Raw genomic sequence first — 25,872 nt, 5'->3', positions numbered from 1 at the left:
CAGACCTGTGGCCAACTTTACAAACCATTTTGAATTTTTCCAGCTGAGGCGTTCAAAATAGATATACTTTTGATTGTCACAGTGTTATTTGGGCAGCTGCCTGCCTAATATAACATAACATCACCACAATATTTTACATTAAATGAGGAAATGTATCTTTGTTTCCTCAGCTAAGACTGCTTGGCTGCTGTAGCTTGTGTTTATGTTGAGAGTGACATCTGATTTAAAAGCAAGAAGCAAAAGCCACTGAGCACCATCAGTCAGCACAGAGGCAATGCTACAAATTTAAGGAACGAAGGTCAATTCTTTGTGTGTGTACATGCACAGAGCACATGTGCACACGGTTGTGCAGATTAACTCACAGATGTATATGACAACTCACGTTTGTGGCATTAACATTGTTTTCCAATCTTAAACAGAAACAGGAAGCTCCAACCCGGAGGGCGGTGCACTGTTGGACGGACCAATCGGAGTCTGCGCTGCGGGACTGTTTTGATCACGCGGACTGGGAAATGTTTCACGTGGCCGCCAGAGACATTGATGAATACACAGACTCAGTCTGTGGATTTATCAGGAAATGCGTGGAAGATGTCGTCCCATCCAGAACAGTCAAATCCTTCCCAAATCAAAAACTCTGGATTAACGGAGATGTTCGCGTGGCACTGGCGGCACGGAGCACCGCCTTTGCCTCCGCGAACACATCGGACTACAAACACGCACATTACCAACTCCGGAAGACGATCAAAGCAGCCAAACGTGAGTACAGGGACAGGGTGGAGCAACAGTTTGACAACCCTTGGAGTATGTGGCAGGGACTAAACACGATCACAGACTTTAGAGGGAAAACCAGCACACCGCAGACCACGGCCTCTCTGTGTGAGGATCTAAACGTATTCTACGCTAGATTCGACACAGCGAACACCATGAGACCGGACAGTGTGCGCACCGCGGATGACGTCAGTGCGCACACTGTGTCTGAGGAGGATGTGCGGAAGTGCTTCAGGAAGGTGAACGCGCGCAAAGCTACTGGTCCGGACGGGATTCCCGGCCGCGTCCTCAGGTCATGCGCGGCTCAGCTGGCTGGAGTGTTCACGCACATCTTCAACCTTTCCCTCTCTCTGTCTGTAGTCCCAGCCTGCTTCAAAATGGCCACCATCGTCCCTGTACCCAAATCCTCCACCATCTCCTCATTGAACGACTGGCGACCTGTAGCCCTGACCCCCATCGTAAGCAAATGCTTCGAGAAGCTGGTCAGGGACTTCATCTGCTCTGCACTACCCGACTCACTGGACCCTCTACAGTTTGCATACCGCCACAACAGGTCCACTGATGATGCCATAGCCCTGACACTACACACTGCCCTGTCACACCTGGAGAAGAGAGACACGTATGTGAGGATGCTGTTTGTAGATTACAGCTCAGCATTCAATACCATCGTTCCCTCGAAGCTGGACAGGAAAACTGCAGGATCTAGGACTGAGCAGCTCCCTCTGCAGCTGGATCCTTAGCTTCCTGTCTGACAGACGCCAGGTGGTCAGACTGGGCAGCATCACCTCATCCCCCATCACACTGAACACTGGTGCTCCACAGGGGTGTGTACTGAGCCCTCTCCTGTACTCACTCTACACCTACGACTGCACAGCCACTAACAGCTCCAACATCATTGTGAAGTTTGCGGACGACACTACAGTGGTGGGTCTTATCACCAACGGTGATGAGACGGCTTACAGGGAGGAGGTCAGCGCCCTGACCCACTGGTGTCAAGACAACCATCTCACCCTCAACGTCGCAAAGACAAAGGAGTTGATAGTGGACTTCCGGAGGTGCAGAGAAGTACACACCCCCATCACCATCAACGGCGCTGCTGTGGAGAGAGTGAGCAGCTTCCGGTTCCTTGGCGTACACCTGGCTGAGGATCTTACGTGGTCAGTACACACAAACAAAACAGTGAAGAAGGCGCAGCAGCGCCTCTTCTTTCTCAGGAGACTGAAAAGATTCGGCATGAGCCCCCGCATCCTCAGGACCTTCTATCACTGTGCCATTGAGAGCATCCTCACTGGATGCATCACCACCTGGTATGGCAACAGCACCGCCTACAACTGCAAAGCTCTCCAGCGAGTAGTGCGGTGCTCTGAACGGATAATTGGAGGTCAGCTTCCCTCCCTCCAAGACATCTACAGGAAGCGCTGCCTGAGGAAAGCGGGGAGGATCATCAAGGACTCCAGTCACCCCAGCCATAAACTGTTCAGACTGCTTCCATCAGGAAGGAGATTCTGCAGCATCCGGTCCCGTACCAGCAGACTGAGAGACAGCTTTTTCCATCAGGCCATCAGACTGCTGAACACGTCATAGACACCTCAGCTTCACTACTGGAACTTCAACATTATGCACTCCACACTGTATATAAATGCCACTTGTTTTGCACATATTCAACTCTGTATATTTTATATATTTTATTATTATTATTATTATTTTATTTTATTTTTTTACTATTTAATTTGTAAAAATGTGTATACACACACACACACACACACACACACACACACACACACACACACACACGTAGGAAAATATTTAGTATACACATCCAGAAATGCATACACTATTATATATTGTACATATATTTATTAGTTTCAGGTTGGCCATTCTTGTATTTTGCTCGTTTGTGTTGTTGTGTTTGCACATCTCTGTTGCTTGTGGGGCTCGCACACAAGAATTTCACTCGCATGTGCTGTGCCAGTGTGCCTGCACATGTGATGTGACAATAAAAAGTGATTTGATTTGATTTAAATGTAATACATACATTTCCGTCATTGGCCATAATTCTTGCAAGGAAGGGACTCAAAGGTCACAAGTTATTAAATAAAATTAATTAAACACACCATTAAAAGAAGTTCACTATTCACTCCTTAAACGTCATAGCTAGCAGCAGTTATTTATATCTATGAAAGAGAGAGCTTAATTGTTTGATTAAGCTTGATTGGAATGTCAGCTCCACACTGTGGCTGGTTGATTAAATAAGTTGGGGGAGCAAAAGTAAAATGAGCTACTTGTGGGATACTATTTAACTTGGGTTGGGTAAGCTGCTCATTTTATGCTCATTTTACTTTTCAGATGGTGTCAAGCCTGGCAGTTTGGTGTAATTGTTAGCCTAGTAATTCATAGTAATATATTTCTCACACACAACCTCAACCTCTGCCTCTCCATGTGAGCAGAGACGCAGCAGCATCTTGTTTCTACAGGAAGCCTGATTAAAATGTTAGGCATTTATACGGTGTACAAGATTAAAGAATATAAAACTGATATTACTAAACCTGATTTCCTTCCATCTATTTTCTGCTGCTTATCTGAGTCCGGTCATGATGCCCAGACGTCCCCCTCCCCAGCCACCTACTCCTGCTCTTCCTGGAGAACAGTGAGCCGCCACTCTGGTGCCTTTCGGTGTAAACGAGTAGCTTTCCAAATAACTCAGCTCTTCATCGTGTTTCTAAGGCAGAGGTCAGACATCCTTCAGAAGATGCTCATTTGTGTCAGATTTTAGTCATAGGTAAAGGTATGACTGTAGACTGACGGGTAAATCAACAGGGATCAATACCCTGCTCCTCTTTTTTCCAATACAAGTTCCTCTATCAAATCATTTTTTGACACTTGAGTCAGCAGTCCAAGCAGAGATGTCCAGAAGTTCCTTTTCCCACTTAAGTGGTATTTATGGTCACACAAATGCGTCTGACAACAGACAGGCAGCGAATACTGGGATACCACGGCGAGCCGGCCGAGATACATAATGTGTCCAGTGTGTGTTTGGTCTGCCCTTACCAGCTCGTCTAGGAGACATTCTGGAGGCCTCCTATTTCAGATGCCAGTCAAACCACCTACACTGGCTCCTTTCCTTTCTGTGAATGATCGCAGTTGAGGAGGAGAAGCTATGCTGTCCCCTGGTATGGTCTCCCCAAGGCAACTGGTTCTTGATGAGGGGCCAAACTTAAGTACAATTCAAAAGACCAAAGTTACTAGCCTGGGACCAGTACTGGGGAGGTTTCTTTGTTTTCCAGAACAGCTAATAGCTGTGCCCCATGAGTTCAGCTTAAAATATCCACACAGGTACTTCGTCCTCCCTCGGGTGGGCAGAGAGCTTTGTGGTCCAGGTTGTGGTCCAGTCCCCGGCTGCTTTAGCTGGCTTTAGAAAAAACCTGAAATTAGAATTAAAACTGTTTGTACCTTCACCTGTGTTACTTACAGTGATATGTTATGTCATTTGTTAACTGTCTCTTTAAGCTTTCAGCAGCTGGAGAGTTAAAAATAGTCTGTGTGAAAATAGGCAGGCGGTGAACTCGAGCCTGTGATACGTTTTTAATGTCAGGCTGTGACCACAAACACCAGAGTGGTCATCAGCATTCAGATCAGCTGATAGTAACCAGAAACGGCTTTATGGTCATTCTCTTAATTGTTATTGGCGTTTTCTTTTATTTGACTTGTTTAAAATAATAAAAAGCTGATTTGGGTTCATTTTATAAGCAAATCACATAACTTAATACAACAGAAATAAACTGACAGAGTAATGGAAAATAAAAAATTATAAATGTGGCCCTAAGCTACACGGATCACTGGCCACAATTCATTCAGCTGGAGGTCTTTTTTTTTTTCAAAGTTAATTTTAAATAGAAATAAATGTGGGCAAGAAATTAAAACTAAATAGGGAGCAAGCCTGAACCCTAAAGGCTTTACTAAGTGTTAATTATGCAGGTTTAGACATGGGCTGATTTGTAAGCTTGTGATAAACCTTAAATAAGTATATATGTATATTTTTGTCTGTTCCCTTGAAACGCATGCAGGTTCTGCAGGAGTTTCACCAGCAGCTGTTTGTGCAGAAGAACATGGCGTTCCAGCAAGCAGTACGGTAAATACTGATGTTTTTCTCTTTTTATTCATTATTAAATGCATAAAATATCACATGCGATTGCTTTTAGTGATTATTGGGGAAAATAAACTCGTATTTATTATGCATGGAATGAAATCCCCAACCTTAAAAATTTAGAACTTAACATGATTTCTCTAAAATGTTCAAGTAAAACTTGAAGAATAATTTTTGAAACTATTAAAATCCAAATCTCAAAGTGTTTGGGTTGCTTTTAATACAAATTTTGTAGCATAAAATAAGGTTCGTGTTTGACTAATTTAGTTGGCAGGAGGTGTTAATCAGTTTACCGGAAAATCAATTTCTACAGAAAAGTGAAGTGAAATGTGGATCCTTCAGGTTTCAACTGCACAGGTTGGAAACCACAGGTAAAATGCTGTAATGAACACAGATCAGAGGAGATTGTTGAGAAGTGGAACAAAGCTCAACAGATGACAGATTAATTTGTTTAGACAACAATCAATACAAAATCAGACGAGTGGAACAAGCAGCTCACGGGCATCCTGAAAGCTGAGCTGGCCGTGGCCACAAAAGCCCGGACTGGACTCGGCTCAGGACCTTGATGCTCAAAGCGGCTTTAGGCAGAGCAGATCCACCTTTTTGGTCCAGAGTTAAACATCTCAACAATACCAGATGCAGAAAAGATTTTTTTTTTTTTAGACATTCATGATCACTGGAGTATGAAGCTTGAGAAGCTGGGTGATGACCTTTCCTCTAAATTGATACACAAGCAGGAAAAAATTTTCTAATTTTTCTAATTTTCTAAAAAATTGTAAGTAACAGACAAAGTAGCTCCATTGTTTGAGTGTCAATAATCTGTCTGCACTGAAATAAACAACTAATTTAAATAGATTTTAATCACAAAAGTACTGCACACACATTATGGAACAGTCTGGGTAAGAAGTCAAAGCAGGAAACATAATAAGTCCTGCGTGATTGGTCTTTATCTTTGTTAGTCTGAACTATGAGCCTGAAGGCAGAACAGTGAACTTTGTACTGTACTCCTTGCCCTGCACAGGAACTTAGATTATTTCCCATTTTTAGTTTTTATTTACAGATGTGTCGTCTCATTTCCTCACCGTGGGACTATTTCCAGCTCGTGTTTGTTCCGACTTTATCAGACTGTTTATCTTCCTAAATAAATGCACAACCTCCACTTTTAATTAAATATTTGGATTGGACGTGGATCTTTAACATGTCACCAGGTGAAGGACTGGTGACATCCTTCAGAAGATGCTCATTTGTGTCAGATTTTAGTCATAGGTAAAGTTATGACTGTAGACTGACGGGTAAATCAACAGGGATCAATACCCTGCTCCTCTTTTTTCCAATACAAGTTCCTCTATCAAATCATTTTTTGACACTTGAGTCAGCAGTCCAAGCAGAGATGACCAGAAGTTCCTTTTCCCACTTAAGTGGTATTTATGGTCACACAAATGCGTCTGACAACAGACAGGCAGCGAATACTGGGATACCAGTTATAATTCTGACTTTGAAGTGAAGCCACTTTTTGTTTTGGCTGTTTTTAATCAGTTCCAGTCGTGTTTAACCCCCATTTAGATTTACTTTCCCAAACTTTGTGGCACTAATGATTCTGTGTCCAGGTTTAAAACACCTGCTCTTTGAATTTGTACAGAAATTCTAGTTTAAGTCTGAGTTTTGTGCTGCTTTGGAGTATTAGTTGTTTTATATTACCTGAGTCCTGAGTAAAGTGTGGTATAAATGCAGGCATGGTCTCAGTGTTTTCTTCAGTGTTCTGGCTGATGTTATTGAAGCCACAGTGAGCATTTTTGTCCGTTCACCAGTGTGGCGGTATTTGAAAAATATACATCACGGGTGAAATGAAGATGGTTAAACTGTTACATCGCAGCTTTAATTTGAATGAACGTGTTTGTCTGTCTGCAGGCTTCTCAGCCAGACGAGCTGACCATCGAGGAGCAGGAAATCTTGGAGGTCATCGATGATGGCGACATGGAGGACTGGGTCAAGGTACAAAAATAACACAAACACAGTTATGTAGCAGAAGCACTCTCATGTTTGAGGGTTGGTTGTTTTGTGTATTAGTTCACTCTCTGGCTCTTAGACTGTTTGACAAACATTTAGTTTCAGTTTTTATAAGACCTCGCACCGGTACAGACTATCTACTGGACGTTTTAGTGTTTCTCTGGGATCAGTTGAACTGATGTGGCTTCAGGAATTAGAATAATTCAACTAAAATGCGTGCGGTGCATTGAGGCAGGTCAGGTTGGCCTGGGTGGTAGAAGCTCTGCTGAACATACAGACAAATCAAAAAATGTACAAATACACAGTTCTCTGCTTCTTTTTTGGCCCCGCAGCCGTAAACGGCTGATGGGAGATTCTCGTCACCCAGCCGGGCAGGCAGGTGGGCGGGCATGGCACCCAAGTTTGTGAATGCAATAATTCATGAATGAGGCAGTTTTTAAATTCATACCTTAAGTGCAGCTACTGAAAATCTGGACCAAATCCTGATTGATGGTGATCCAATCCTGCCTCAGCAGCGCTCCGGTTTGATCACAGTTTGTCAGCTTCTGCTTTTTAACAGCGGTTCGTGGACTCTTGATCAGTTTGAGATCTGCGGAGTGACCTGGTCATGGATATAAAATGTTAATTTGATGATCTCCCAGCTACTTAGTTATCATTTTCACTTTGTTTGTCACAGACTGTTACAAAGTTGCTCCTGGACCTTTGGGAGAAAATTTGAGAAGTCTTTGAGGACATTTTTCGGGTGGTCAGTGGTGTCTACTTAAATGTAGAAATGTCAGCTGTGGATGCTCCCATCATTGTGTGAAGTCATTCTTTTATAAACGCCTCTGCAGAGCTGCTGGTGTGTAGTCATTGTGTACTTTGTGTGTGGTTGTTTTCAGATCATTTCCCTGAAGGAACATTGTGCATTGTTGCTGTTTTACTTTTGTTTATTGTGTAAGTCTGGCTTTCCTGTGAGCCATTGTGCAAATGTTCCACGTGTTGAGCCAATATTTTATGTATATTTACTTAGGTGATTATCTTTTCATATACAGATATAGTGTTTTAATGGGGTATTTATTTTAATGAATATAATCATACATAAAAATGTGAGCAATATCATTTATATAGATCTGTTTTAGTGCTGTGATTCCCCACAGCATGCCCCAACAGAGATCCCAATACCTCTGAGTGTTTTCAATCTGAATAAAAATAAGTAAGCAGCGGAAGGGGAGGCCACCGGTGTTCATGAAATCAAGCTTCATGAATTCAGCAGAGGCTTGTTTAGGATTTTAGATTTCTCGTTAATTCAGGAAGAGCGAACAAAAGCTCTCCTATTATTCTCTTTGTGGCTGTTATTAAATTCTGGCGACGATGCAGTGATATTGTTACAGCCCTACTCTTTACATCTGACTTTATTTTTTCTCATTAGGAGTTTTCCTGTTGAAACATTTTTGGCTGTTGTCATCGTCTGTGTGCATTGTCTGTGTTTCCAGGCCAGAAACCGTAGCGGACAGGTGGGCTACGTCCCGGAGAAATACCTGCAGCTGCCCTCCTCCAACAGCCTGCTGAGCATGCTGCAGTCGCTGGACACGCTGGACGCCCGATCCCATTCCTCCAGCAACTCCACCGAACCTGAAACCGAACTCCCAACCGGCTCCGTCAACGGAGACTCGAGGAGTGAGATCCGCCTCCACCAGATAATATCGGAGTTTTGATTTCCTGCTTTGTTTAATACCCTCGTTGCCACTGTCTGTGTTGCAGTTTCATTCGCAAAGGCTTTGTACGACTACGCGGGACAAACGGAAGATGAGCTGTCGTTCCCAGAAGGCGCCATCATCCCCATCCTGAGCAGAGAGACCCACGAGGACGATGGCTTCTGGGAGGGCGAGTTTAACGGCGTTGTTGGTGTAAGAGTTCAAATAATAGTTTGCAAAAGCTTGTGACTGCAAAATTGTGTCTGCCTAAGGGACAGTTTGTTCCAGGAGATAAGCGAGAGTTAGAAGATTAATAGGAAGCACCTGGCCTCCAGACGGAGAAGATGTCCTTTTAAATGTGTCAAAAGTCGTCAACAGAACATTTGTGGTTTTGAAACTTATGCCTGTGTTGTATCTGCTTGACGCATGAGGGTGCGTCATAAAAGTAAACCCTGATGGTATAAAACAACTGCTTGTGTATCATTGGGCGGAGATCGATGCTGTCTGTGGGCAGTGTTCATCTCCCCACGCGCGTGTTCATTAAAATCATTGTTTGACCGAAGCTCTTCTGGACCATTATTGTTTTGACAGTGCTATTAGAGTTGCGAGGGCTGCTTTCTTTTCTCAGTTGGTTACAAAGAGCAGAGGTAATCCTAAAGTTTTATTTGATACTATTACTAATATTATTACTCCTGCTCCACCTGCCGCCATTATCTCCTCTGTTGAAGATTGTGAAACTTTTCTTGATTTCTTTTTAGGAAAAATCAGTAACATAAGGAAAAACTTGTCTTTTTCAGCGTCTGCGCTGTCTGCTCCCATGCCAGCTCGGCCTGTTGTTTTAGAAGGTTTTTCACCTGTTTCACTACCAGAGTTGGAAAAAATAGTCAGTGCAACAAAATTATCCGCTTGCTCTCTTGATGTGTTACCTGCATCATTATTCAAAAATGTTTTTTACTCTACTGGTCCTTGCATTCTTACTATAATTAACACCTCTTTGGCTTCAGGCATAGTCCCTGCCTATTTTAAAACTGCTGTTATTCATCCTTTGTTAAAAAAGCCTATGCTGGACCCATCTCTCCCTAGCAATTATAGACCAATTTCAAAAATTCCGGTAATCGCTAAGATTTTAGAGAAGATCGTGGCTAAGCAGCTTACATCAGTCTTAGATAATTATAGTATTTTCGACAAATTTCAATCGGGCTTTCGTAAAGTCCATTCCACCGAAACAGCCCTTCTTAGAGTTTCTAATGATATTCTGTTACAAAGTGATGCAGGTAATTGTTCTGTTCTCTTAATGTTGGATCTTACGGCGGCTTTTGATACTGTTGACCATTTTATTTTACTTAACAGGTTGAAATACTGGGTCGGTGTCTCTGGGACTGCATTGAAATGGTTCTCCTCGTATCTCTCTGACCGATTTTCCTCTGTGGCAGTTTCTAAGTATAGATCATCTTCTGCGTCTCTGTCTTTTGGTGTGCCACAAGGCTCTGTGCTGGGGCCATTACTGTTTTTAGTTTATTTACTCCCTCTCCAGCACATTCTGAGCCCTTTTGAGGATATTTGTTACCATTGTTATGCGGACGATATCCAACTCTATATATCTTTTAAGCCGGAGGAGGTTTCTAAGCTGCGGCTTTTAAATGTGTGCTTGGAAACCATTAAAGGCTGGATGGCTGAAAACTTCCTCCAACTAAATGATAACAAAACCGAAGTCCTCTTATGTGCCCCAGATAGACATAGACCCAGTATAATAAATGCTCTTGGTCCTCTTTCAGCGTTTGTAAAACCATCTGTCAGGAACTTAGGGATTATCCTTGATCCTGCTCTTACGTTAGATAGTCATGTTAAATCTCTTGTTCGGTCCTGCTTTTATCATTTAAGAAATATCTCTAAATTGAGCTCTATGATATCCTATACCGAACTCGAGATTGTTATTCATGCTTTTATTTCATCACGATTGGACTATTGCAATTCCCTGTTTACTTGTTTAAACAAAGGTTCCTTGGAGCGTCTGCAGATCGTTCAGAATGCTGCAGCAAGACTTTTGACGAAAGTTTCTAAATATTCACATATAACACCATTGCTTAAGCAGTTACATTGGCTTCCTGTCGAATCTAGAGTCGACAACAAGCACCACCATATATTATTGAACTTTTGCAGCCCTATGCCCCTAGTAGGTCTCTGAGGTCGAGTAGTCAGGGCCTACTTGTCATTCAGTATACGAGACTGAAAACTAGGGGTGATAGAGCTTTTGCTACTGTGGCCGCTCGACTTTGGAACTCCCTTCCTCAGGACCTACGATCCGTTGATTCATTGATTACTTTTAAAAAACAGCTAAAAACGTATCTTTTTAAAATTGCTTTTTGTTAACTTTGTTTGTTTTTTGTCTTTTAATCTGTTATATCTGTAAAGCACTTTGTGATGTCTATCTAGAAATGTGCTATATAAATAAAATTTTACTTACTTACTTGTGCTCACCCTCAATATTTGAACTCATAAAAAACAGCAATAACGGCAAAACATGTAGTGGACGTGCTGGTCCACTAGACAACATCATGTTGATGTAAAGCTTTGGGTCTCTTATGCAAAGTAAAGAGGCTGAAATAAGGTGTCCATGAGTATCAGTTTTCAACATTCAGTATTAAGAGACGAAGACTGTACGGGTTGGGCCAGTCGTCAAGTCCTGGAGCAAAGTGAGCCTGCAAATCAATAAGATGCAAATCAGTTTATACCTTTCATATAATGTTTGAATTTGTTTATTCTGAGTTTTATTGTTCAGTTAGTTTCCACAGTTCATATATCATGTGTAATTTTTCATTAGTTTCAGTGTTTGTTTGTATTTTATTCTATTCATGATGGTTGTGTTGACAGATTTGTCCAAATTTAAAGCTATAGATGTGAACTTTTGGTTCCTTTATTATTACCTGTATAATTAGATTCAGTCTTTGTGAAGTGGGGAAGGAGGACCCAAAAGCAGGACTCGTGCGATGGACAGTGCTCTTTATTTACAGTGGAGTAAATAAGACAACACAATAATCCAGTGAGCTCCCTCGACTCCTGTGTCATGTCTTAACCCAAAACTCCGTGCTCTCTGCTCCGTGGCTGCTGTCCACCTGTGCTCCACTCTCCTCCTCCTGGGAAAAAAACAACAGAGGCAGCCGTCAGGACACCATGCCGCCTAATCAACAAAAAACAGTCCCAGTCTAAATAATCTAAAAGACCAACCACGGCTCCAGTGATGGCAACACACAGTTCTAGTGACCAACCCAGTGGGCGGCACTCGAGACAAAGCAGTTCAGGTGGCCTGCACACATTTAGTATCAGGCTTTACAAAAAAAAGTATCAACTATGTTAGGATCCATGTTCATCATGTGTGATGTGTGTTTACATTTGAAGGTGTTTGTGGATTTGTCACCTCTCTTCAAGGTGTGGTTTGTGTTTGATGCTGAAAGAGATAAAGACTGCTGATTGGCTGAAGTAGGGTTCAATAAAAATTGTTTGGTTGTTGGTTTGGGCACTGCTCAGGTCCACATTAAATAAACTGCTGCTCATGTGTGTTTGTAGGTTCTCAGTCATCCAGGTCATGGTTGTCTAAGGAGCCTGGAAAGAAAGCGACTTTACTTCTTTAAGGTTCTGGATGATGTTTAACTTCTGATCCAAGAAGCTTCTTCAGTTGATGTGCTTCCTTTGCTCATTTTCCACCTCTGCACAGTTTCGTTTGATGACAATGCAGTGCAGTTCTCCCAAACATACAACAGAGGGCGCTATGCACATTCACTGAAGTGCAGAAAAATACAAGTGGAGGAGGAAACAAACAGCAGCATCAAGAGAGAAAACTGAAGTGTTCAAAGCGAGTTACTTTAGTCTCTTATTGTAATATTAATCGACATCTAAACATCACGTTGATGCTTCATGTTTGACTTCCGTGTCCTTTTACTGCTCAGTTGGAAAATATTGATGCAATTTAAAAGAAGAGGAGAAGAGTAATTTCTCTGTACTACTTCAAAAGTAATTTGAAAGCACTGCCTCATATGGAAAATGAATCATGATGAAATCCTGAAATAAATAGTGTTTGTGAATATGAAGAGTTTAGTTTTCATTTTGGTCTTAGAAGTATAAAAATGCAGGACTGAAGACAAGATGGAAATGATGTGTTATGAGAAATAAAACACACATGTCACTATGTACTATAATTTTATTTTGTTTATTTTTTGTTCTTGTAGGTTTTTTGCTTTAGTGTAAATTTTGAAAGCACTGCTTTTAGTTTGAAAATTGGATTCAGTGTTTAGAGTTTGGACAAAACAATGGACGGTTTCAAGAAATGTATTTTATCAACAAAACTTATTTTCATGGTTACTGTATTTATTTTAATGCCCTCAGTGCACGGAGGCCAACAGCCTCCATGTAAACATTTCCACCCCCAACAATCAGCTCTGATTTATGAAGTTTATCATGTTCAGGCCCTGCAGCTGATTGGTGGCATGTCTGATCAGAAAGCCTTTCTGCATCTTCACAGTGTGAGTCTGAGAGTTTCTGAACAACAGGATGAGCTGCTACACACCTGACACCACATTCAAACACACACAAGCTGCAAATCTGACACAATAATTTAGACCAAAGAAAAAGGTTCACAATTTGCAGTTAACATGAAGATATTCTAGAGTAGAAACAACACACAGCACACAAGTTTCATGTAGAGATGATTGTTTATTCTGGATGTTATTTTCATTCAGTTATTTTCCATTACTTCTTGGATTAATTTTCTCATTTATCCATTTCCTGTAAGGACAGACTTTTACAGAAACAGATAGTCTAGTACAGCCACAACTACTACTACCTTTGTGTACACCATAGATCTTATTATCGTATATCACTCCACCACCAGAATCACCCTGCGAGAGACAAAAATGTAATTTGTTATGAGTTTGCTTCAGGATAATTGCTGTCTACACAGTAAATATACAATAATGATAACAGTAATGCCAACTCACCGGACATGTATGTATGTCAGATTTTTTGTAACACATCCTGTTATCATACGGCACATTGTCATAACACTTTATGTGTCTGATATCCTCACAGCTAGCAACATCCATTTCTACACACTGCAGTTCACTTGGTTGTGTTTCCACTACAAAAAAGTGAAAAGAACAAAGCACTTTATAGTGTTGAATTCTATACACATTAAATTAAATGCTATGTTAACAAGACGGATATTTTATCTTATTCAGGATATTACCAACTAAAACAAATGTATTCTTCAAGAGAAATTGAAGTTAAAAGAAGAACGGAAGAAATACTATGTGTCAAAACATTTTTTAAATAAAATTTAATTTCAAAAGTGCACAAAACCCCAAATTAAACAGAAATTGTCTAGCTGTGACATAATCAAGCAAAAATGGTCTTACTTAACTCTCCAGTGTTAGGATCTTTTTCAAACAAACCATAGCCGGCCATCTGAATTTTGTCTCTAGAAAAAGACAAAAAATAAGTATTTCCAATTATATTCTATACCCAGGATTCAAGCCTTGAGTCCACTTGCGGCCCAAGTTAACCCTACTTGGTATATTGACATGAAGAAATATAATGCAATTTGACCCTTGAAGGGTTTTTTGTTGTTGCTGTTAGGGAGGATTTGTTTGTTGTTGAGTGGACAACCAACTGCTCCAAGCTGGTCAAGAAGGCTCACCAGCGCCTCTTCTTCTTGAGGACTCTGAGGAAGAACCACCTGTCCTCAGACATCCTGGTGAACTTCTATTGTTGCACCATCGAGAGCATCCTGACCAACTGTATAACAGTCTGGTACGGGAACTGCTCTGCCTCGGACCGGAAGGCGTTGCAGAGGGTCATGAAAACTGCCCAGCGCATCGCCGGAGCACCACTTCCTGCCATAAAAGACATCTACAGAAAGCGGTGTCTGGAAAGGGCTGGGAAAATCATCAAAGACCCCAGTCACCCATCACATGGACTCTTCACCCTCCTGCCCTCTGGGAGGCGCTACAAGAGCCTCCGGACTAAGACCACCAGGTACCGGAACAGCTTCTTCCCCACAGCTGTCAGACTCCTGAACTCTGCCTCCTGACATCTGACCCACGTTAACACATGGACTGAACACACACACCCACAATGGACAACTGTACCCTCTGACCCACGTTAACACATGGACTGAACATACACACACCCACAATGGACAACCGTACCCTCAAACACACAATAATAACATGGACTGAACCACCACTCACAACCACTAGCACTTTATATAGCCTCTGTAGAAACTATCTACACCCTCACTTATCTTAACTGCACTACTGTATAGCTCTGTGTAAATAATCATTCTGTACATACGATAATTTTTAACCCTACAACTGTTTACAACTTGCATAGTTCCCATTTCTGTATAGCTGTATATCTCAGATTCTGTAAAGTTATTTATTTCATATTCTGTATAGTTTTTCATATTTATATCCTGTTCATAACCTGTACATAGCTTGTACTCACTACAGCCTGTACATACCTATAGTTATAGAATATTCACAACATACTTCATACCGTGTACATTATAACATACCATAATAGACCCATTTCTGTAATATACTCACATATCTATATTATTGCTAATATATATTGTAATATATCTATATCACTAAAGCACTTCTGGATGGATGCAAACTGCATTTCGTTGCCCTGTACCTGTGCATGTGCAATGACAATAAAGTTGAATTCTATTCTATTCTATTCTAATTCTATTCAATGCTAAAATAAGTTAAATGCAATTAAAGTTAAGAAAAATGTGATTTAACATGAAGGCCATATGAGCAGAGAGTACAAACATGTTGAGGGACTGGCTGTGTTAGTTCAGTGAGAGAGTCATTTGTAAAGAAAACCATTTTCACTAGCAGTCAAAAACTAATGTGTACACTTATGTCTGTTTTTTCTTTCGTTGAATACATGCAAAATGATAGCAGAAGTGCTGCCACGTGTCTAGCCAGAATAAGAGTCACTGTGAGTATAATATGGCTTCTTGACAAAAACTTAAGTTAAATGCAAAATGTAATGTTAATTAAATAATTTAATATATTTTGTAAATTAACATCATGGTCAGGTCAGAGTCAGGGTTCAGTAAGCAGGTGACTAATATTCAACATTGTGAATAAATAAATAAATATCATAATGTAAATAAATGTAAAATGTCAATACAAATAAATAAAAATAAAAAAGTGGAAAAGTCAGAAAGGATTCAGACTTATTAGGTAAGCGCACAACTTACATGTTGGGAGGATTTGCACAGTCTGGTAAGGCAACGGTTTTCCTGCCTGGTTGTGAAGGAATTTCCAGTAGCATGATGTCATCAATTGTATTTATGTCCACAAAAAATGATCCACCTGTGATTTCCACCTTTTTTTTTTTTATCTGAAGATCGTTGAAATAATAACTTTATCCATGATGGATGAACTCCTAAAGTTACATACATATCCCTGCACAAGGGGAAATGGGTGTAAGCGACTCTAATTACAGAACATGAACATTTGAAATACTGTCCTAACTTTTAAATTCAATTAAAAACATTTATAAGTAAACTGTTGTTTTCTCACCATCCAGGTTCATCTATCCAGCAGTGGGCTGCAGTCAGAATCCACCGTTCATGGATCAGTGAGCCACCACAGAGATATTCTGTTTTTCCACTTGTTCCATGTTTTGCCATGAGTGTCACGTGATACCGACGCTCAGTGTCTGGACACTTGTGGCCTCCATAGATCCTTTTGTGCAAATCTACTCCTGTGCTGACTGTGATGCCTGAAAAAGAAAATAATTTACTCACAACTGGTTGTTTCTTCCATCTGAAGAACAACATATTCTTTCTAGCTATTATACTTGCAGAAATGTGTCTGCAAATTGATGAAAAGAAGAAAAAGTACAATCATACTGTAGAGACAGTGTTCCTGATACTGTAACATTCTGACAAATGCATAATAACTGATATCAAAGCAGAGACAAAGAAGAACAAAAACAGTATCTGGTGGTTTAGTGAAAACCTAAATAATCCTTTAGTAACACAGAATTTGTCGCAACCTGAGAAATAAGTGCAATATTTCACTCACCAACACACAGAAGAAGAAGAAGCTTCAGATGAGCCATTGCTGTCATTCAGCTTGCAGTGAATGCTGTGCTGGGACCCTTTTAAGCCTGTTCTCACTGTGTTAGTGATGGATCCACCAATCAAAGAGCCTAATGTTATCAACAAAACCCCATTGGTTCGTTGGGACAGTTTTCATGCAAATGTTGAACATCTCTTCATCTTAACAAAAAAGTGTCCTCATTATTTGTAGTCTTTGTCATCCACATACTCCAGGAAATGATACTGCATTTGTTAAAATAAGTTGTTTTTTAACAGAATAATTTCAAAGTTGAAGTTAATTTATACACACACAACTTTTTAGGGTGTGTGTATATCTTTTTCTAAGAGTAGCATAAAGGAAAAACTATAAAACATCTGTTCTTCAATTAGCAAGATATTGACTGACTTAATTTAACAATGTATTTATTTTCTTTTTTGTTTGTATTTTGTATTGCACTTTCCTGTACTCATAATCAAATATAAATCAATTCTTGGATAAAAAGTTGTTTGACATCCTCCCTGATCATATTCTTAGCTTTTTAATAACAGCACAATTTTAATAATAATCAGTTTGTTTCTTTGATTTTTCATCATATTTTTCTGATATTCACTCTGTGCTGTTTCAGATCAGTTTGTGATGTGTCCAGGTGACAAAGCCTTTTGGGTCAAATTTGTGATATTTTGCTAAGTAAATTAAAGTGGCCTTTGTCTTGACTGTTGTCACATATGATGATGTTTCAAAGGTTCTGCTATGGGCTCAGATGGTGCAACCGAAGATTAAATTTTTTAGTTTTATGTTTTTTCTTACCCGGACTAAAAACAAGTGCAGCAGTTTTTCTCAACTAGTCTGTAACACTTTCTGACACGTTCTTTAGACGGACTCAGGCGCACACCAGGAATTCCTTGTGAAAGAAGACAGTGCGTTTATTTACAGTGAGAAAACACCAGGTGAATATATGTACAGAGTGCCAGTGAAAAGGCGGTCCGGGGCTCCAGGGTCCGAAGGAAACAGGGAAAGGGTCCAACATGCTCCACTCTCTCACAGAAAAGTCCAATTCCTCTCCTCCGCTGCTCCTCTCGCTCACATACTCAAACTGTGACCACAAGTTTGCATCATGGCGCTGATCCAGAATCCTTCCCTTATTGTTAATTCCTAGTGCTATAAAAAAAAAGCGATAAGAATAAAAAAATGAAGTAATAAATATACAATAATGTATGTATGATGATTCAATTTGTTTGACTATCCACTCGGTGCAGGCACAACGTTTATGTATTATTGTATAAAATACAATCATGTATTTTCTTTAAAATGTGTTTTTTGAATATCATAATTACAATAATCCAATCCATAACTGTGTTTTCTTGTCATTGTCTTTTCAAAGCAAACAGGAGTTTAAACCACAGCAGTGAAATATGAGCTGAGTCAACTGAAGGTGAACAAGAAAGAGCCTGACACAGCTGTTGTGTTGTGCAGTTTCACCTGCAGTATATAACATATCAGACTAGAGTTATGTCCTACAGCTTCGGTTCCTGAGAGTGTGAAACGTTAACATGGTCCTTGTGTGTGTGTGTGTGTGTGCACAATGTTTCTTTACAAGTGAAACTAGAACCACTAGATATGTGGTTCTAGTTTGGCTCTGTTGGCTCTGCTGCTGCTTTGTTTGCTTTACTTCCAAACTTTCTGCATTTAGCAGCATTTTGCTGTTAGCTAATCAAACAGAGGCAAGCAGAGAGAGTCTGTCACCTTCCTCCCTAAACTTGATTAAATATTACCACAGTGTAATAGTGTACATATAGTTGAGGACAGAGAGACAAAACAGGTGAGATGAGGAAGTGAAGAGAGAGCGTTATGCAGTTTTCCCACTCCCACCTGATAAAACCATCTGTTTTGTTTCTCATGACACTTCTTTCTCTCTGATTCTTTCACTGTCTGTGAAAACAGAAGACGTTATTCATAGAGTTGTTGTTTTTCAAGGTTTTTATTTTGTTCTGTTCCATTTTGGCATTTTGGCATTTTGTCTTGCACCGTATGAGTGCTGCACACTTTGGAGGAAGAATGAAATTGTTGCTAATAGTATTTTTGTCAGACTGTGCCATGTATGTCACCATAAATTCACTCAAAAGTCGTGTTTACCGTTCTAAAAGTGCTCTACATGTACTATGGTCCAGTGGGTGCTGCACAGTCTCCTGTTCTAACATTTAATCAGTCTCTTGGTGCTACATGACTCGTGCACATGAGCAACTAACAGATGATCACTCGAAACAGGAAGTATCTGTGCTCAATTTTCAGTGTCATGGCAAACGCTGTGGAGGATATTTTATGATCACTGACCATAATTTCAAAATACTTATTTGAGAAGTCGTTGTAATATTAACTTTGAGCCTTTTATTTTTGATGACAGATCATATTGACTGATTGTTCTGAGAGGCTGTGGCTGAGAATATTATAAGATGGAATCAGAAAAGGAAGATGAAAAAGGAATAGAGAAGGACACGGGGGAAAGAAAAGAAAAATATAAAGTGCGATGATGCAGAGTAGAGAGAGTAGATGTGAGATGAATCAGTAAAGAAGTAAGAAAAGAGCAGCCTGCAATAGTCCACTGTTAGTATAACGTACAGTGGGATGCAAAAGTTTGGGCAACATTGTTAATAGTCATTATTTTCCTGTATAAATCGTTGGTTGTTACAATAAAAAATGTCAGTTAAACAGACACACACAGTGATATTTGAGAAGTGAAATGAAGTTTATTGGATTTACAGAAAGTGTGCAATAATTGTTCAAACAAAATTTAACTCACTAACAACCTTGGAAGAGATTTTTATTTGTTTATTTTGCATAGGCTATTAGTATTAGGGACCCACTAATCCAATAGTTTGATTAGATATCAGTCCCATATTTACAAAAAAACCTTGGTCAGATATCGGTGACAATGAGCTGATCTATTATTCACTTCTGGTTTTACTTCAACATGCCACAGGAGGGCTAACGTAGCATGGAAGCAGCTAAGAGCACAGCAACAGTAGTGTGGGCGTGTTTTGCCCCACCCACAAGTTAATTATTGTAATTATTACTTGACTTGAAAAGAATCAACCTTTTGGGATTTGCTTACCTGGATGACTGAGCATGCATCATCTGGACGTAGCGTTTTCAGTGAGAGAAACGTTTCGTCACTCATCCAAGTGACTTCTTCAGTCTCAGCTGAAGAAGTCTTTTTCTTTAAGACAGGGATCCAGGTTTGATGAGTTGACTCGTGGGAGTGTCCATGAGTCAAGAGGAGGGGTCCAGGATTAACATTAAACAATGTTTTCTATTATTGTTGCAGTGATTTGTGTGATTAACAGTTTATTTATAGGTATTAAACCTATGCAAGTGGTGCATCCATGTTCAGATGAGGCTTTGATGGCCTATAAGTGAAGTTCACTGAACTAAAGAATGTGGTTTGATGATTGTTGACATGCTCTCCAAATAGGAGTTTTTCCTCCTAGCAAGGAAATACAGGTGCAGCAGTGAGAAGCAAGAAACATTCCAGGCATAGCTGAGCCCAGGCAGTGGTTGAGGTCAAAGGTCAAGCTGGTTGGGGCCCATCATGAGATCAGACCTTGGAGCCACAGCAAGGACCATTTCAACTGCCTGCAAACTTATCAGAGCCACTGCAAAGAGGTCGAGGTCCCAGGAAACCCCGGCACCCTCAAGACAGCACAATAGAGAAATCTCACACTTGGTTGTTTCAGTGGTGAGGGGGGAGTGCTGATTGAGCCCCCGTAGGGTAAGCTCGCACTTCAACCTCCAGCCTCTGATCAACTCTAGGGCAACCAAGTGCGAGGCGTGACGGCTGAATCAGCTGAACCAGGAGGAAGGCAGAGAAGCTGAGTGTTTTGAGACAGGTCCAGCAGGCCCAAAATCAGGACTATGCGTGACGAGAAGGAGTGCCTGAGAGGATCGTCCACAAGATGGGAGCTGAGGCCAGGAGAGAGACTTCAGGAGGATCAGAGAGCTGTGCTACTGAGCTTCCAGGAGATCAAGAGGAGACTTCCCACAGCAAGATTTAAATAAAATGAAAGATTCAATATTGACGCTGAGGAAGACTACTAAGGTGTACGACGTGCTCTGCCTTAAATCTTCAGCAGCGTTGAGACATGAAAACCTGAAGGATGGGGGGAGCGTGCCAAGCTCCATCGACAGCGCAGAGGGAATCTAAGGATGACATCATGATTCTGTGAAAAGCACAGGAACCAGAAGCTATGGTGGTGATAACGGCAGTTTCCTATGAGGTCTGCAGCTTTGGAAATAGCTGAGACCCATGTTGACAAACAACAAAACTAACTGGTATGTTTGAATGTTTATTCTACATACATTTGGACTCTGGTCCTATGGACAATGATGGAAACAACTGGAAGAGACATTTATGACGCCCTGCAGAACTCAAACCACTCTGGAGAGAGACATGTGATTTGCACACCCGGAGGAAGCATCACCAAGCTGAGATGTTTTTGAAAATGTTACTTTTTATTTTCACTATTAAATTAACAATTTCTTTGTTTGCTTGTAGGATGCAGGTTGCCATTGGATGAGATTAATGAGGAATGGGATAACTGCTGATACATTTGTTAAACTGTGTACTTTTACAGTAATTTAGGGTAATTTGACATATGCTGAGTATAAAAATGTTTGCATTAAAACTGTCAGTCATGAGGTATTCATAACTGGGAATTCTTCTAGCATAAAGGTCAATAAGGGGGGAAATGTTAGATTTGTATTGTTGATTGTCATTTATGCTTAGAAACATTTACCCACATATGCTTAGAGGTGTATAATCATTTGTAGATTGAAAGAATGTCTCATCCTAGGAGGTCTGTAACAGCTCTGAGTAGCATGAAGGGGGAGGGCGTTCACTCCCTCTACAGAGTGTTCTGGCATAGATCACACACCTCCTAGGAGAGGTCGTATCTTCTCTTGCTGATATATGGTATAGCAAACACACGTATATCTGTTTAAGTATAAGAGCCTTTTGTTCAGATGGACCCGCTCCTGGCACCAGCGTTTGGGGAGTCTTCACAGGGTCACACCTTGACCACACACACACACACACACACACACACACACACACACACACACACACACACACAGTATTCTTTGTTCACATGTATACCTATGTAAGATGTCATATGTTAATGACCCTATGCATATTCATGTAACCACAATAAAAGGAGTGCTATGGGGAGCCTGGCTGAGACTGACGGGGGCTAGGTGGTGGGACGACACTTGGCCCCAGCCAGGTTTCCCTCATGCATGAGTAAACCAGCCTGCTTGTGTCTTGCTTTGCAGTGTAACTATATTGTCTTCAACGTTCCAGCGGATAGGTACAAGCTACAAACCTATCAAAAACAAAAAAAAACCTCACAGCAGCAGCTCAGGATCACTTCCTGAACAGTCTCTATGTGTGTGGGATTCATTCACAATTTCTTTTTACAACTTTACTCACTGAAAACACTTTAATGGAGCCACACGTGTGTGAGGTCAAGGCAACAGAACAAGACAGGACACTGTTTTCAATAGTGTCTACAACAGTGTACAAAATAGCATGTTTCCCCTCCTCTTCCCCCTGTTTTTGTCTTAGCTCATCTCTGTCCTGACATCATCCCTCCTCCAACAGACTGATCAGAAACTGTCTGACTGAAACTTATCCATCCATCCATCCATCCATCCATCCATCCATCCATCCATCCATCCATCCATCCATCCATCCATCCATTCATCCATCCATCCAACCAGCCAACCAAATAAATAAACTGGGTGGTTAGGAGCTGTCCCTGTATAGATGGATAAGCAGCATCGCACACAGTTCAACTTCATACATACTTAAATGATTGCATTCCCTTTTGCCTTTCTCTGTCTGATGCTTTGGTATAAATAAAGTTGCTATCACCATGTTTTTGGGTGTTCGTATGTCATGATGTTAATTTACATAATCATTTAAATGATTTAATTAACATTATATTACAAATTTTTATTTCTTACACACATTCTTGTCAAAAAAGCCATATTATACTCACAGTAACTCCATTCATAAAAATGATAAAAGAGCAAAACAAATTTACCATGAAAACAGGTTATAAATAAAGTAGATGTAAGATATCAAATAGGTCAATTTAATTACAATAGTTTATAAATTACTGCAACTAAAAACAAACAAATCAATCAGCTAACCAAGTGTGTTCATATTATTGTACAAACACCGCGTGTTACCCATGATCACTGCTGGAACATCTCCAGCTCCTAAACTCGGTTTCCTTCATAGCTCCTCTGGGATCACAGGCCTCGCTCCAGGCAGTAGATCTGTCAGAGTGAAAGTGTAAAGTATGGAAGGTGCAAGTAAATTACAGTATTACATTATAAACTACTTTTCCCATAAATATTAAATAAATACATAATAGATAAATACATAAATAATATGTATTTTATTTTTAAATGCACATTCATTTATGTGTTAATGTTTCACAGCAAGACTGTGACTGAAGGGGACTCCAATAAAAAATGAAACAAATAAATAAATAAAAACTCTAGAAAGAATCAGCTGTGCTGCACATTAGCTGCAAGGCAGAGTCTGCTGTTGTTATCAGACACAAATATAAATGTGCCAAACTCTAAATGTTGCACACAGGAAATATTTCTAAACCCACAGGACATTAGGAAAGAAAATGGGGCACTCAACATGTTGGCTGGACTAAATAAATAAAGTTGAAGTCTTTAGAAGTCCAAGGAGCTTGGAAAGAAAAGCAACTGGAATTTTCTTAGGACATCTCACGTCTCATCCGAGAAACTTCTTCAGTTCTAGACCAAATTGTCATGATCTGAGTGAGTGGTGGGTGTGCCTTCAAGGCTGGCTGTGTTTTCCCAGGATGCACCTGGAGGCAGATCCCAGGAGAATCTGTTTCACCTGTGTCTCATCAGCTGCAATCAGTAGGCTGCATATAAACCCAGGTGTTGTCTTCTCTCCTTTGAGAGTCTGTCAGCTACTAATGGTGGTATCAGGCCACATACCTCAGGTGTTTTCTTTGGGTTCATGTGCATTTGTCTTAACTCATCTCCTTGTGTTCACAGTCCTGGTTTTACCACTCGCCCCGACAGTAGTCTGCTGCCTCCAGCACAACACCACATCAACCGTCTAGCCTCGCTGTCTGAATTTAGGATTCTCTTCACCTCAGCTGCCTGCCCTCCTGCTCTCCAGTCAGCTCTGGAAGTTCTCAGCCTCAGGACAGACAAACTCACTGCACAGCCAGCTACTCACTCTGTTTGCGATTCCCTCCTCTAGCCGGAGAACATCCTCCACTGCAAAGAAGCAACCTCTTACTCTCAAACATGTCCCAGACTCTGGGACTCTACCACTAATCCTGTTTTCCCTGCTTTCTAGCCATTCTCTGCTCCAGCTCCGTGACAAGTCAGTTACTTCTCTTCAGTCCCAGTGTTCAGTCTACCTCACCCCATTCATTTCCCACACATTCTTAGTGTTGTAAATAGTGTGTTCAGTAAGGATTTGTGAATCTGATCGCTGTTCCTGCATTGGTGTCTGCACTTCTCAAGGTGGCCTTCGGGCCGTATGACACAAATGGTGGAGAGTCCCAGATTTTAAGATGTGAAAAAGGGTGTGGTTCATTATCAGCAGAGAGGTTTTGGGTGAAACCATTATGAGACCTTGCCTCACCCTATCATGTGACTTGCTGAGGTCAACTGAGACAAGATGTGAGTGGGTGTTAAGGTGCCTGGGTAGGGATCTCAAAACTGGATTATAAGTGGCAGACAGCTGGTGTTTTAGGCCACCCCCTCTGTTCTAAGATGGTCATTCACAGTGGACAAAAAAGGCTTGTTTCACTCCTTTTTTCAAACTATCTGCCTTCTCTGTCCAAAATGTGAACACTGGCACCCTTGAAAGAGTGACCCTCCTTCCGACACATCTTCACTCTAACATGGGCACACATTCAGTCGATTAGAAAAACTTTTTTTTCCCCTCAGGAAACATGCACACCACCAAAAGTTCTTGAAATACTCCTAAAATTGATGGATTTTGTGATATTGAAATATTGTTTTGCTGAAACTTTCCTGAAACATAGATGAGTTTAGACCTTTTGTGATATACAAAAACAAGATTTATGGTGTGCACATAGCTAATAATTACACCAGCTGCTTCTGTAAATGTGTCACGTGGTGAGAGGAGGACGACCCAAATGCAGACACTGAGGTGTGAGTGAGTTCGATCAGAAGGTGAGCCGTTTTTTTTGGCTGATAAAGAGTGATAAAGGTGTGGATACGAGGAAACCTGGAGACATGGCGTGAACATAAGAGATGACCTGACAATCACTGAATGATAGCTACACACAAATACACACGAGGGTGATGAGGGAAAAGGAAACACATAGGGAACACAGCTGGGATAAATGAGCGTAATGGGAAGGAGGAGGAAGCAAACTGGACACAATGAATATGGGACGCAAGACTGTCAAAATAAAACAGGAGACAATGGAACGCAAGACCGACACACGAGCTTGACACAGGAGTGGAGGAGAGGCAGACGAGAGGGAGCGAGGGGACACGAGAGAGAGAGGATGAAAGAGACAGGACGAGCTGGAGAAACATGGATGAAACCCACTGAGGGGAACACGGGAACAGAGGATGGAACGCAAGACACAAGGAAATCCACAAGAACACACAGAGAGGGACGTAGAGGACAGAGACACAAGCAAACCCAATAAACAGGGAACTAAACAGAGAATAGAAACTCAGAAAGCTGGGTGAAAATGACCCAGAACCATGGCAAAATGTGTGTTCTTACATTGTTTGGATAAATAAAGAAATTAGCAAGTAAATGAAAAAAAATAAACATTCATAATAAACAATCAGTTTACAGAAACAACAAGTGTGATATGTCCTGTTTAATGACCAACCAGGCACATTAGCCATTATATTCTGTTTGCAACCTCTGGCTTAGTGCGTCTTTTCTTTTTATTAAAAGTAACAGTGGAACAAACGAGTTCTGTACGAGAGCTCTGCTGCTGACAAACACCATGTGCACTAGCTGCATGTTAGCTGCATGCTGTGTGCTTTTGGTGCCCATAACAACAACTGTGGTTTTCTTGTTGTCCCTGCTAGCATATGTTGGAGCTTA

At 40.9% G+C, this 25,872-nt stretch overlaps 1 protein-coding gene and 1 long non-coding RNA gene across 2 annotated transcripts; one reads left to right on the top strand and one right to left on the bottom strand.

The window, feature by feature from the left end:
- The first annotated feature begins 4,767 nt into the window (after positions 1 to 4,767).
- LOC146667021 (F-BAR and double SH3 domains protein 2-like) lies at positions 4,768 to 12,243 on the top strand. Its single transcript, XM_085408888.1, has 5 exons — positions 4,768 to 4,897; positions 6,821 to 6,904; positions 8,395 to 8,578; positions 8,663 to 8,808; positions 12,160 to 12,243. The coding sequence occupies exons 1-5, from the start codon at positions 4,796 to 4,798 to the stop codon at positions 12,241 to 12,243; spliced, it is 600 nt and encodes a 199-aa protein (XP_085265014.1). The 5' UTR covers positions 4,768 to 4,795.
- A 1,075-nt stretch (positions 12,244 to 13,318) lies between these two features.
- LOC146667020 (uncharacterized) lies at positions 13,319 to 14,191 on the bottom strand. Its single transcript, XR_014912025.1, has 3 exons — positions 14,004 to 14,191; positions 13,587 to 13,726; positions 13,319 to 13,487 (listed from the first exon to the last, which is right to left on the bottom strand). It is a non-coding gene; the product is annotated as an uncharacterized LOC146667020 (long non-coding RNA).
- Between the last annotated feature and the right edge of the window lie 11,681 nt (positions 14,192 to 25,872).

The sequence above is a fragment of the Rhamphochromis longiceps genome, linkage group LG6, assembly GCF_057381845.1.
Source record: "Rhamphochromis longiceps isolate RC_006_pf linkage group LG6, R_longiceps_female_GT1.1, whole genome shotgun sequence".
Taxonomy (NCBI): domain Eukaryota; kingdom Metazoa; phylum Chordata; class Actinopteri; order Cichliformes; family Cichlidae; genus Rhamphochromis; species Rhamphochromis longiceps.
The sequence above is the reverse complement of the archived record's forward strand: the minus strand, read 5'-3'. Positions and strand labels throughout refer to the sequence as shown.